General features: G+C 52.4%; 1 protein-coding gene across 2 annotated transcripts in view; it reads right to left on the bottom strand.

The window, feature by feature from the left end:
- The window catches only part of RIN3 (Ras and Rab interactor 3), a 123,732-nt gene that overhangs the window by 11,489 nt on the left and 98,464 nt on the right, over positions 1–13,779 (bottom strand). For both annotated transcript variants that reach the window (XM_045448283.1, XM_045448282.1), the window contains exon 7: positions 12,946–13,254. In XM_045448283.1, coding sequence (XP_045304239.1) covers positions 12,946–13,254 — 309 coding nt within the window. The remainder of the gene's footprint in view (positions 1–12,945; positions 13,255–13,779) is intronic.

Here is a 13,779-nt window from a genome sequence, read left to right as displayed (position 1 = left end):
CTCAAGGGGCCTCCGTTTTCCCACCTGTGAAATAAACAGGCTGAAGGGGTTGGTAACACATAGCACTGAAAAGCAGAGTCGGACCCAGAGTGTGAGCCTCAGTGCACTTCTTATCAGCTGTGTGACTTGGGCTGACTGCTTGACCTCTCTGAGCCTGTATTTCTAGTCATGCATGATGTGCCACAGATTACACGACACCCCATAGGATTTTGGTGAGAATTCTATACAAGGATTTAAGGATTTACCCATAGCACTCCCACATGCTCCCATGGAAATGCCTTCTTCCCATTCCAGTTCTGTGTGTGTGTGCGCGCACAGGTGTGTGTTTAATGTTTATTTACTTATTTTGAGGGGGGGAAGAGGTAGAGAGAGAGGGAAAGCAAGAATCCCAAGCAGGCTCCGCACTGTCAGCACAGAGCCTGGTGCAGGGCTCAAACCCACGAACCATGAGATCATGACCTGACCCGAAATCGAGAATCGGACACCTAACTGTCTGAACCAACCCAGGCACCCCTGCAGCTCTGTGTTCCGAGGCTCTCTGGTTATTTGTTTCAAAATTCCTGTCCTGTCCCTACACAAAATTAGTCCGTTTTGGAGAAAGCTCTCCCCTAAACCTTTATAAGCCAGAGACACAACCAACGAGTTCCTGGGGAAAGATTTTGTGCCGGGAGATGTTTTTCATGCTGATAATTTAATTATTAGAATCCTGGCCTACAGGAGATTCTTTTCTTGTTTGAGTTACGAGTTAGGAACTGATGTGAAACGGTCCTGTGCCTTTTGGAATGCACCTATAACTCACGCACCGGCTTAGAGCTGATTGAATTTTTACTGAATTTTACTAGAACACTGATTTCGTCCTGGTATTGTGTTAATAGCTCACCAAGGGATACAATCAGGCAAGCAAATTTGCTTTTGAGCAGTGGTTCTCCGCCGGGGTGGTTCTGCCCTTCAGGGGCCACTTGGCAGTATCTGGAGTCCTTTTGGGTTGTCACATCAGAGTGGGGGTGCTACTGGCACCTGCGATGCCCAGGACAACCCTCCATCATAAAGATTTACTCAGCCCCAAATGTCTATAGTTCTAAGGGCCAGAAGCTCTGCTTCCGGGGGCAGTGACTTTCAGCAAGAAGGATGGTCAAGCTCTGGCCCTCAGTTTAGGATTCAGAGGCCCTCCGGACTGCGGCTCTGTGCCTTGTGGGGGATAGAATGTGGTTCATGTGTTTCTTTGTCTCCCCATGCTCTCCCTGAGAAGCCTGGCCAATGCTCAGGAAGGGCTTTGGGGCCCACTGCCTCAGTCCCCAGCACATTCTGCTTAGCCACCTACTGCAAGGGCTCCCGTGATCCCACGACTGTCCCTCCAGCTACCCATGAACATCCCCTTTCTGTCTCCCCGGGACACAGAGCAGGGCACAGCAGCGGTGAGCAGGAAGGGGTGCCTCCCTAAGTTCCCCAGGCTCCGGTGGACCTTTACAGACACCCCATGAGTCCTTCCCCTCGCCAGGGGCCAAACCAAGTGTTTCGCCATTTCCTGGAAACCAGCCCTGGCTGCAAACTTTCCCATTTCTGTCAAGGAGCCCACGGCTCCCTGCCCCCCATCCCAGGGTGCAAGGCCTGGGAGTCCCCTTCTTCCTCTGGGGTTCTCTGTTCCCTGTGGCCAGGCAGGTCAGAGCCCCAGACGAATCTTCCTTCTAACTGCTCCCTGCACTCACATTTTGCTTTTTCCGGCCCTACTTCCCTATGCCTGCCCTCCCAGCAGGGTCTCTGTCCTTTGATCCACTCTGTCCACTAACCCATCTCCTGCGAGTATAGCTCTGATCATGCTATTTCTCTTCTCAAGAACCATCAATGGCTCCCCCCTGCTTAGAGAATCAGGTCTGGATCTCTTACCCTGACATTCAAGGCTTTCCACAACTGGGCCCATAAACACCTGTCCAGTATGATTACTCTCTTCCAGCCACACTGTCTAGTTGATGGCCTGAGAACAAGTCACCTGCACTCTGGCCCCTTGGTATTTGCCACAGTCACCTATCGGGCATGGCTTGTCCTTACCTTCCCCCTCCCACACAGCACCAACATTTGTGGGCCATTCTAAAAGCAAAGCATATTTTATAAATATTATACCAATGGATTCCTAAAACAACTCTGTGAGGTGGGTTAGATCCATTGTGCCCACTTTATAGATGAGGAAAGTGAGCCCCAGTGAAGTTAAGCTACTTGCCTAAGGTTGCATGGCTAGGATGTGGTGAACCAGGACTTGATTCCAACTTTTTCTTACCCACAATCCCAGGTACCTGGTACTTCAACATTCTTCCTTCAAGTTCCACCTCCTCCACGAAGCCCTCCTAGACTGCCCCCAGCCACCACTGCTTATTCCATATTCCAACTTCCAGCTCAGAACGACATGCTGCCTTCATCACCTTCTCACACAAATCCCTCCGTGCTGAGTCATGGGCCATTCCCCGAACTCCATTCCTCGTGCCTTTGCACACCCATTTCCCTCTCCCGGGGACACCTTCCCTAGCTCTCCCGAACAAACTTCTCCTTCTTTGCCCTCTCCCACGTCCTCAGGCACAGGTGAGCACTTCCTGCTCCAGCTCCCAAACACCTCGACTTCAGAGCCTGCCCTTTTCCTTGGACTATGAGCTCCTCGAGGGCCAGGACGGAGGCTGGGTGAGCTTGGACAAGTCTCTTAACCTTTCCGAGCCTCTGCCCCATCACTGCCTTTCCAGTCCCCAGCACAGGGCTTGGGATGTTGGACATTGACAACGGACTGAATGGAGCCACATGTGTGCTCCCACTGGCCTTCGCTCTGTCCTGTCCAGGGCTGGGGCCATGGTCAAGGATACTAGGATCCTCTGTGGGTCTTAGACAGCGGTGAGCTGGGAAATGGCCAACAACTGCCTCTCCGAAGGGAAAAAGAAGCTCCGATTTGCAGGGTTTGCCAATTTCTGTGGTATAAATATTTCCACAGCGGCCCATTTCAAGCTACCGACATGAACGTGGAACGGGAGAGAGGCACATGATTAGCTCTCATGGCATGACCAGCTGACTCAGGACACCAGCGGCCCTGGATTCATCAAGCCCAATCTCACTGTGAGGAGGCTGAGGTTCAGAGACCAGAGAAATTTGCTCAAAGCCCCACAGCCGGTTAGTGATGGATCTATGACTAGAATCTGGGTCTCTCTTCCTGATGTAGGTGGGAAAGGCCCACACAGACTCTCTGACTTGATAGCTACTTGCAGACAAACATAAGCCACAAGCATTGTTTAAATGCTCCAGCTCTCTGATATTCCAGGGCTAGGTAGGGCTGCGGTCTCCTTCCTGTGAAGCCAGGAGCCCAAGGCACGAGCTCAGCCTGTGCACAGGGGGCCTCAGCCAGCAGTGCTGGGATACGGAGGCACAGCTCCAAAGTAATTCTCCGTGATCAGAACGTCCGGCTTGCACGGGTCAGAGACCACATCCATCAGGCTGTGCCTCCCAGAGCCCTGCTGGGCCACAGCCTGTAGTGCCTGGTGATTTCTGCTTTCTTTTCGTGCCAAAGTCATCTGTTTTCCATCAGTAGGTATGGGGGGTGGGGGGCGGTGGGCCATCACACGTTAAAGGGCTGGCTCGGTGCCTCGTGCATATTTCATCGGCGGGCAGGTTTTCGAGGCGAGTTCTGATAAAAAGGCGCTGAATGCGCTCGCCTCGTGCAGACCGTGTGAGTACTGCATCAGGAAGCCCCCAACTCCGTCCCTTCACTGTGTGATCTGGGGCCGCTCACTCTGAGCCTCAGTCTTCTCATGTGAAAACGGGCTGATGATAAAACTCACTCAGACTTCAGACTGGGGGCGCCTGGGTGGCTCAGTCGGTTGGGCGTCCGACTTCAGCTCAGGTCATGATCTCACAGCTCGTAGTTCAAGCCCCGCGTCGTGCTCTGTGCTGACAGCGCGGAGCCTGGAGCCTGCTCTCTGCCCCGCCTCTGCCCCTACTCACACTCTGTGTCTCTTGCTCTCTCTCAAAAATAAATAAACATTAAAAAAAAAATTAATTCAGATTGTCACGCCAGGTTGCTGTGAACCTCAAGTGAGTGGCTGGGTTAAAAATTAGGTTTTAGATCATTTGTCAATGATCTAAATGAGCAGTTGGCCTATCTTTCTGTAAAGGGTCAGGTAGTAGTTATTTTTAGTTTCGAGGGCTATGTGGTCTCTATCCCAACTACTCGATTCAGCAGTTGTAACAAACGTAGCCATGGACACTGTTAATGAATGGGTGTGGCTGTTTCTATGAGTGTATTTACAAAATCAAGTAGGGGGCCAGAGTTGGCCTGCAGGCCATAGTTTGCAGACTCCTGATCTGGATAGAGGAAGGGTGTATCATCTTACTATAACTGTCCCTCCAAATTTGTTGACCGGGCTCTTCCTGAAAGTGGTGGCTGATGCAATAGTCCTGGGGCAGACAAGGTACAGGACTGTGATGTGCTTTGACTCTTACTTTCCACCATGATTCCCACTTCAAGTCACTTCCTTCCTCCAGAAAGTATTAACTGAAGACCCCCACTTCCCACAAACTAGGTTAATGCCCTTATGATGGGTTTCCTCTGCCCTGTCCCTGCAGAATGGGAAATCGGATACTGTACATTAACTCAGAGAGGCCTCCCCTGACCACCCCACGCAGAGCGGCAAATGCCTCTGACATTCCCCAGACCCTTCTCCGTGTTTGATTCAGCCTGCCGGCACGTTTCAGCATCTAATGACATAGTTTATGCTTCCGGTTTCTTATTTATTACCTGCCTTGCCTCATAGAATGAAAGCTTTGTGAAGGCAAGGGTTTCATTGTGTTCACTGTTCATATCCAGTATTTCCACTGTGCCTGACCTGCACTAGGTTCTTTTTTTTTTAATGTTTATTTACTTTTGAGAGAGAGAGAGAGAGAGACAGAGACAGAGTGTGAGCGGGGAGGGGCAGAGAGAGAGGGAGACACAGAATCAGAAGCACGTTCCAGGCTCTGAGCTGTCAGCACAGAGCCCGATGCGGGGCTCAAACCCATGAACCGCGAGATCACGACCTGAGCCAAAGTCGGACGCTTAACTGACTGAGCCACCCAGATGCCCCACGCACTAGGTTCTTAATAAATATATCTGCTAAATGAATGAATGGATACCATTTGTCACACGGTATGACTGTCGCTTGTTTAATGCTCCGTTATCTCACTTGAATTGTGATCATCTTAAAAACAGGGACTGGGTTTTCCTGTTAACATCCATATTGTCATTTCTTGTTAGTCCTACTGTTGAATGAATGAACTTATTTGATAAACACACGGGATGGTAGGAAGTAGAGAGCAGCACCTATAACAGGAGGTTTTCAGTTTACTTTTATAGCGGAAGACTTTCATTTTTTTAATGTTTATTTATTTTTGAGAGAGGGGGGGAGCACGTGTATGCTGGGGAGGGGCAGAGAGAGGGGGAGAGAGAATCCCAAGCAGGCTCCCGACTGTCAGCACAGAGGCTGGCTCAGGCCTGGATCCCACCGAACCGTGAGATCACGACGTGAGCCAAAATCAAGAGTCTGACGCTTAACTGACTGAGCCACCCAGGCGCCCAGGGAAGCCTTTCATTAAGGGGTATTTTAGGCAGAACTTGGCTTCTCTGGTTGATTCACAGTGGGGGCTGGCCTGCTCTTCTCTCCCTCCACTGCCCCCTGCAAATGGCCCTCAGCTATGTCTGTGGCCTCTGGGGAGCTCTCGGCTGCCAGTCTGAAAACCACTGGTCTAGTCTGAACTCCCAGCTGCACGGCTGAAAGAGCGGGAGCCCAGGGAGGAGGGAAGAGGGGTGGAGGGTTCCCCGCAGTCTGTGGCTGACGTGGGATGAGAAGCCAGCCCTCCGCCCACTGAACCCCCCTCCAAAGCTGCCCCGTTGGGTCATGTGGGCTTTCTGCAGACGCCGCTTAAGCCTCAGTTCTGCTTTGAGCCACACCGCATCTCCGAGGAAATTACTCCAGCTCACCAGGTTCCTCTTCGGAGAGCTCAGCCCGTGAGCCAGTCCAGCCACACAGGCCGCAGGCTCGGAGCCCTGCGGCCCAAAGTCCCAGCCTGGCTGGAAAAGGCATGAGGCCTCCTCTGACTCGGGCCTGACTTCTCTGAGGTCCTCGCTGACCCCAGGACACCCCAGAGAGGGAGGACAGCGCACGGTTGGGCGCGGGACCTGGCTCCACTCGCCTGCTCGTGGATGACGCTGAGTGTGCTGCCCAGCCTCGCTGAGCCTCAGTTTCCTCGGCTCTAAAGTGGGGGCAACAATAGTGTCTACACCTCAAGAAGTGGTTCTGAGGATTCGGTGGCAAGACAGGTGGGCAGTGATGAACACGGTGCCCGTGGGGCTACCGGCATGTGAGAAATGCCAGCCAGGAGGGCAACGTGTCTTCTGATGCTCAGAGCACGACATCTTAAGAGGGCCCGGGCACCATTTCTGTTGTGCGGTGGGGGGCGTAAAAGCAAGGCTGTGCTTTGCTTCCAGGCCTGGCCCTTGTGCTCTCGCTCTCTCTCTCTCTCTCTGTCACCTGGATGTCAATGCCCAGGAGGATTCAGACAGTCTCCCTCGGCCTGGATCCCTGAATGACTCCATGCAGCAGAGCCCCGCCCCCCCCCCCCCCCCCCCCCTTCTCCATCCGCTTGGACTTACATGAGTGAGAAATGCACGTTTATTGGGTAAGAGATTGCAGGGATTAGCAACATAGCTATAATACATAGCAATATATATATAATATATAGCAACATGTTAGCAAATATAGCAGCAAGTATTTTCCTTAACTAATGACCTATTTATCTACCTATCTATATCTCTTTCAAGAAGACCAGAAAGAAATCCAACAAGATACTCATCATCTTTTTTCAACAACAAACATTATTAGTGACTTCTGTATCAGAAATCGGAGGAGACTTTTTTTTTTAACATAGATTTAAAAAAAACCCAAGAGCCTGACCTCCCTCTGTGTCCCCCTGACCCCTGGTCAATGTCACAGGCTCCCCGGGGTCTGCCCTCGCAGCCTCTGCCCCCACCTGAACCAGCTATAGATTCCCAGCTGGCTCTGCGATGTCTGCGAGTGGGGTGAATGGTGAGGGGCTAGAGGGGCTCCAGGACCCTCAGACCACCATCCCTTTGGCCCTTACATCCAAACACCTGGCTGCTGGACACCCCTCCCCCAGGGTCAGGGGCCAGGTTCCATCTTGTGCGGCATGGCATCTGGGTGTTTACACAGACTGCTGAAGGCACAGAAAAAAGGCAACCTCTTGCCCATCATTGCCCCCCTCCTGTTGCCTCCTCTCCATCAAAAAAAGGTTCTTTCTGTTCTTTTAGAAAGCGCCCCGAATACGTACACACCACACTCCTCCCTCCTTCCTCCCTCTTGCATTTTGGGGCGGGGCTCTCAGGCTTGAATCTATTTCTCCTCAATGGCGGGGCCAACCCTGTTCTTCGACACTGAGAAGGTTCTTAGACTTTGAGAAGGTGGGAAGAGCTTGTTTGTGGAAGCAGAAGGAGAAATGATTCTAGAAGTTCTGGCTGCTCTCCCCAAGCCTCATGAAGTCCATGAGCAGCAACCCAGTCTGCTCCTTGCTGCAGGATGGAAGGCCAAGCTTACCCAAAGCCATTTGTCTCCATGAACACCTGCTCTGCCTGACTCGGACCCCTAAACTTGCTACCGTAGAGGAAGCACGTGACTGGGATTCAGGAACCTTGGGATCTGTCCCTAGGCTGGCTGCTGCCTATAGTCACAAAAGCACAGGCTTTGGAGTGAGGACCTGTTGGCTTCAAATCCTGGTCCTTTTGTACCCTGGGCATAAAGAACAATACCCTTCTGGGAGAGACGGCCCGGCCAGTTAACTCAGACGTCTCCAAGTTCAGTCCTTCTCTTTGTGCGCCAGCGGGCCTTGCCAGCATCCAGGCCACAGGGACACCACAGGCTATTGCCAGTGTCATGTCAGAGGTAGGCAGGTGGGGCTTCTTCCCTGGAGATGAGGGGGCTGGGGTGGGCGTGGGGTGGGAGGGAAGGGCTGTTTTCGGCTTTGAGTGGGTCAGTGGTAGAGGTAGGCGGGACCCAAGCTGGAGTGTGCCTTTTCACGGGGTCACCGATAGCTCCCGGAGCTTCCATGCAGGGCTGCTGGTCTGCGGACCACACTTTCGAGCAGCAAGCCTCTGGAAGCATCTGGCAGGAGGGAGGTGTCGGCTGAGTGTCTGGGGATAGGGGGCCGGGTCCTAAGATCGCAGAATGTCGAAGTCAGAAGAGAATTTAAGGGTCCGTCGGGATCTGGCTGAAAGTGCATAACCTCAATCTAATCATGAGGAAACATCTGACAAACACAAAATGAGGAACTTTCATCAAAAAGAACCAATGGTGAGGGGGTGGGGTGGTGGGAGGGAAACCCGTATTCCTGCAAAACATCAATGTCATAAAAAAGCAAAGAAAGAAAGGCTGTGGAAATGTTGCAGGTTAAAGGAGGTAAGAGACACATGACGGCTAATTGTGATACCTCACTCCTGACCGGATCCCGAATGGGAGGAGGAAAAGCCAGCAAGGACCTTATTAGCTCCAGTGACAACCTGGAATACAGATGGTGGCCTAGGTAAAAATATTGTATCAGCGTGAATTTACAAAGTGGACAACTTTACTGTCGTTATGCAAGGGAATGTCCCTGTTCTTAGAAAAGTATCTAGGGGTAAAGGGCCAAGATGTAAGTAACTTAAGCTCAGATGATTCAGGAAGAACATTATGTATGCACAGAGAGAGTGTTTAAGTGATAAAGCCAATGAAACAAGATGTTAACAATCCACAAAGGGTATGTGGATGTTCCTATTAAAAAATGTTTATCTATTTTTGAGAGAGAGGGAGGGAGAGAGAGCCAGAGCGAGAGCAGGGGAGGGGCAGAGAGAAAGGGGGACATAGAATTGGAAGCAGGCTCCAGGCTCTGAGCTGACAGCACAGAGCCGGACGCGGGGCTTGAATCCACAAACCGGGAGATCATGACCTGAGCCAAATTGGGACGCTTAACTGACTGAACCACCCAGGCACCCCTGGATGTTCTTATTTTAATGTAGTATTTCTATTCTCAAGCTTTGTGAAGTCTGAACCCATTTCCAAATGGAAGTTTTAAAAGCTAAAATATTTAGCAGCAGAACGGTTATTGCAAACAAAATCCCATGCGGGACTCCATGTGTAAAACAGGGACAAACAAGGTTGTGGCCCAGCTTGTGTTGTGTCCCCTTGGTGGCCCTGGGGTGCCTCCTGGACCCCAGTATGGAGACCACTGGGTGGTGGGGAGGCAGCAGCCATTCCCGCATCCTAACATGTCAGACACTCCCACAAGTATTTGGTTGCATCTGGTCCTCGAAACAGCCCTGAGAGGCATTCCCAGACCCATTTTATGAGTGAGAAAACCAAGGTTCTAGGAGATGCCTTCTAGGTGTTCTCCCCGCTCCTGCATGACAACCTGATTAGCAGGTCTTATCATCCTTGTTTCATATGCATGCAGAGGCCCCATGAGATTCACGTCCAAGGCTACAGCACTGAAGCTACAGTTCAAACCCAGGTCAATGAACGAGGCCAAAGCCCCCGCTCTTCTTGGCAGAAGCTGCTTCCTCCCAGGTGAAGAAGCCGGGGCTCGGAGCGGGGCAGCCCCAGCCTGCTAATGGCAGAGGTGAGATTGGAAGCCCGTGGGCTCACAGCCCAGTGCTCCCCCAGCAGCGGGAGGGGAACACACTGCTCCTTGACGAGAGACTCATTTGTTCCCAGCGGGGAAATCTTCCCACGGAGCCCCGGCCCTGGCCTGAATTTCTGGGCTCAGAGTTTCCCTGCCTGGAGCTGGCTTCTGAATCAGCAGAGAAGAGTCCAGCCTCCCTCCCGCGAGGACAGGGAAACTCTGAGCGCCCTCGTTCCCCTCTGTTCGTTCATGTGCCTCGCCTGGGCACATCCTCTCCAGCGACTGCCTTTCTTTCCTTTCCTTCTCCCTCCACATTAGCTATTCCTTCCCCCATTCCCTGGTCTCTGGTAAGGTCTGAGTGAGTAAATTCACCGTCAGCAAGAATCATGGCGTTTGAAGTCACTGGCAAGAGATAGGGTGTTTAAAACAACTGCAGGAAGCCCAAGGCTTCTGAGTAAACCAGGACTTACTGGGAATGGAACTGTCCCCTTCAGGCCCCAGACCGTCTCCCCGATAACGTCTCAGGGTCTGCAGAGTCCTTAGCTCGGATTTTACTCCAAGCCTCGGCGCGGCCCCGGGAGAAATGATTCCCCAAATGAGGAGTTCAGACATGGAAGGTAATTGCCCTGATTAAGTGACAGCCGCTGGGCTAGATGCAACTTTACAGACTAAATTACATCTCGTGACGGCGCCGTAAGGTGGGTATGGCTGTGCCCGTTTAACACAGGGGTAAACTAAGGCTCCAAGCACCTATGTAGCCAGGATACAGTCACATCGCTGGGAAGGAAACCTGATGCCTCTGAGGTCCCAGGCCAGCCTCTCTGTTCTCTCTCTGAGGCTGCTCCCAGCAAAGGGTCCTGCGGGGCTCTGGCTCCTCTCTGGTTCGATCCGGTTGTACTGTTGCTCCCTGCCCACACTGGGCAGGACACCCCGAGCTCCCCTCCCCAGCTGCTGCACATCTGGGGCAGCCTTGCTCTGGGAAGGACAGAGAAGGTCCTGGCCGGCCCCTTGCCACCTGACAACAGGGTCTTAACCTTCCGTTCCACATTGCTGCCGTGAGCCACGCCGGATACTTTCCCAGGGCCCCCACACCCTCGGGACCAAGCACGTCGAACTCTGATTGAGAGCTCGGGGTTCTGAAGGCTGCTTGCTGCCCTCACCTTATTTCCTTGGGGATTTTTAAGGAGTTTACTTGGTTGTGGAGTTCACATGCTGGACTGCTGTCTGGGGTCCGGACTGCACAGGACGCTGGGTCTCAAAGTCTGACATCCGCCCCACGATAAGAAAACCTCCACTTTGCCATACCGTCCCCACCACCAGGGTCTCTTTTCCAGTCACATTTCCAACGTTATGCTAAATGGTGAAGGCGCGGCTCTAATGGCTCTAACTGAACGTGGTATCTGCTTAGAGGGAACAATGTTCGTTCTAATGACAGCAATGGGACACAAGTCAATTTAACCCCAAAGGGTGACTCCAACCTGGAATGGTGGCCAGTACCAGGCCTATGAGGGAGCTTTCCTAGGGGAAGGGGACCTTGCACCATCCCTCAATTGCTTTTTGCTGGCCTATGGCCAAACGGGCCTGCTCTTCTCCAAGGTAGATGGAGAGAATCCCTCCCCCAAAACAGCCACCGTTTGTTGGGTCTGTTAGGTCCTGCGCATTGAGGTTGACATTTCACATGTCATTTTATATGCTGCTTCTTATATTCATAAGTGACTGAGTATGGCTTTTGAACCATTAGGGGTCTGAGTTTCCCCTTTGTAAAACAGCTTCCTTGGGTGAAGAAACTGAGCTTTAAGGGGTGAAGTTAATTATTCGAGGTCACAAAGAGAGTAAGCGACAGATGGGAAATTTAAACCCACGTCTGTGTGACAACAAAGGTAACGATCCTTTTGCTCTCCATTACCACGGCTGTCATGTACAGGCACACAGATCGCTCACTGCACAAGGGCATCCAGCTGAAGAGGTGATCGGGGGATAAAATCCAGCCATCATTCTGTTCACCAAGGCATATACCATGGTGCAATAATGCCTGTTCTTGTCTGCTAGAGGAGTGCTGTGGTAAACGGATTGTAAATGGTCCCAATATTCCCTTCCCTACATCTGTACCCCCTTGCAATGTTACTTTGCAGCTCTTCCTATCAAGCGAGTTTAGTCCTTTGCCCCTTGAATCTGAGCCAGTCTTGTGACTAAATAGGTCAGTGAAATGTCAGAGTGGTGTTGTGCCAGTCCAACCCAGGTCCTAAGAGGCCCTGCAGGCTTCAAATGCTCTCTTGGACCCCAGTGACAGTGATGGGTACAGGCCCAGATTCACCTGCTGGAGAAAGAGAAGCATGGCCCAGTAACCTGCATTCCAGACCAGTCAACAGCCACTCAGCCCCCCAACATATGAGCAAGGCCGCCCTAGCCCAGCCAGCCTCCAAACAACCCCTCTGACCACAGACCCATGAGCCAGCCCAGACAAGCCCGGGCACACCCGACCAGATCAGCATAACTGCCAAACCTCCTCGTGAGCAAACAATAAATGCTAACTGCTTGAGGTGGCTGTTGTGGGTTGAACTGAGTCCCTCCAAAATTCATACGTTGGAGCCCTAACCCTCAGTATCTAGGAGTGTGACCTTATTTGGAAATAGGGCCATTGCAGATGTCATCAGTTAAGATGAGGTCATACCAGAGTAGGGAGGACCCTTAATCCAATGTGACTGATGCCCTTGCAAAATGGGGAAGTTTGGATGCACACACACGCACGCACACACAGGGAGAATGTCGTGTGAAGACTGGAGCGTGTTGCCACAAGCCAAGAACTACCAGAAGCTACCAGAAGACAGGTCTGGAACACACTCTTCTCCAGAGCCTTCAGAGGCAGCATGACCCTGCCCACAGCTTGATCTTGAACTTCCAGCCTCCAGAACCGTGAGACCATCAATTGGTGCTGTTTCAGCCACCTCGTGTATGGCCCTTTGTGACGGCAGCCATAGGACACGAATATAGCACCTTCTCCTGATCAACACACACACTGAGCATGGCCTGTGTGCCGTCCTCTATCGTGGCAGCTAATCCTGGTCCCCTCCTGACCCCCAGGTAATGCTGGAGAGGTGCCCGGGGTTCCACTCCGCCATGCCTCGTCCTGCCCCAACAGGGCTCTGAATCTGGAGAGGCCTCCCCGGCGCCTGCTAAGGGCTCCGGAGTCCTTGACGGGGAGGGGGTCAGAGACCGAACAATAGTGCTGTTCCTAGAGAGAGCCCCTAGCCCGGGCTCCTCTGCCTGCCCACCTACCTGGGTTGCCGAGGGCCATGGAGTCATAGATGAGCTTACAGGTCTTGAGCAGGATGGAGATCTTCTTCTCCGGCGAGTAGGCCTTGTACATGCTGGTGAATTTCTGCAGGATCTTCTCCATGATGGGCACCTCCGGCACACTGGTGGTCACGCCCAGGTCGGTGGTGGTGGTGGCCAGGATCACCAGCTGGTTCTCCCTGAGCTGCTGCAGCGAGCCGTCCTTGCTGTGGATCTCACGCAGACACGAGTTGATGGCTTCTTTCAACGGCTTTAAGACGCACTTGTACAAGGCAGACTCCACAATCGCTTCTGTGGGCGGGGGGGGGGGGGGGGGGGGGGGGGGGGGGGGGGGGGGGGGGCAAGAGCGGGCCGGTGAGGAAGCCAGCGGCCAGGATCCTACCAGCAGGCTTTAGTGTTCAACAGTGTGGTGTCCCCATCTCCTTGTCCCTGGAAGGACACACTCGATGCCCCAGCAGTTATGCCCTGCAGTTCTGACACATGGGACAGTGTAGTACCTTCAACAGAAAGCCACACTGCCAAGACACTGGCGCACTGTCTGGGACTGAAACCTTATATCCTGACGCTTTTCATAGGGCGTGGTACTGATTAAACTCTCACAGGGTTGCCTACCAATGTATAACTTCAGAGGGCACTGTTTACATGGGAGTTGTGCAGTATACAACCTGTGCAGTTGTATGCGGAGGGCCTGGGTGCCCAGTAAACGTTTGGTAGAAATCTTCTTCTTTTTTTTTTTTTTTTTAAATGTTTATTTTTGAGAGAGAGAGACAGAGAGGAAGGGAGAGAGAGAATGGTAGTGGGAGAGGGGCAGAAAGA

This window comes from Leopardus geoffroyi, chromosome B3 (assembly GCF_018350155.1).
Source record: "Leopardus geoffroyi isolate Oge1 chromosome B3, O.geoffroyi_Oge1_pat1.0, whole genome shotgun sequence".
NCBI lineage: Eukaryota > Metazoa > Chordata > Mammalia > Carnivora > Felidae > Leopardus > Leopardus geoffroyi.
This window is presented reverse-complemented; position numbering and strand designations above follow the sequence as displayed.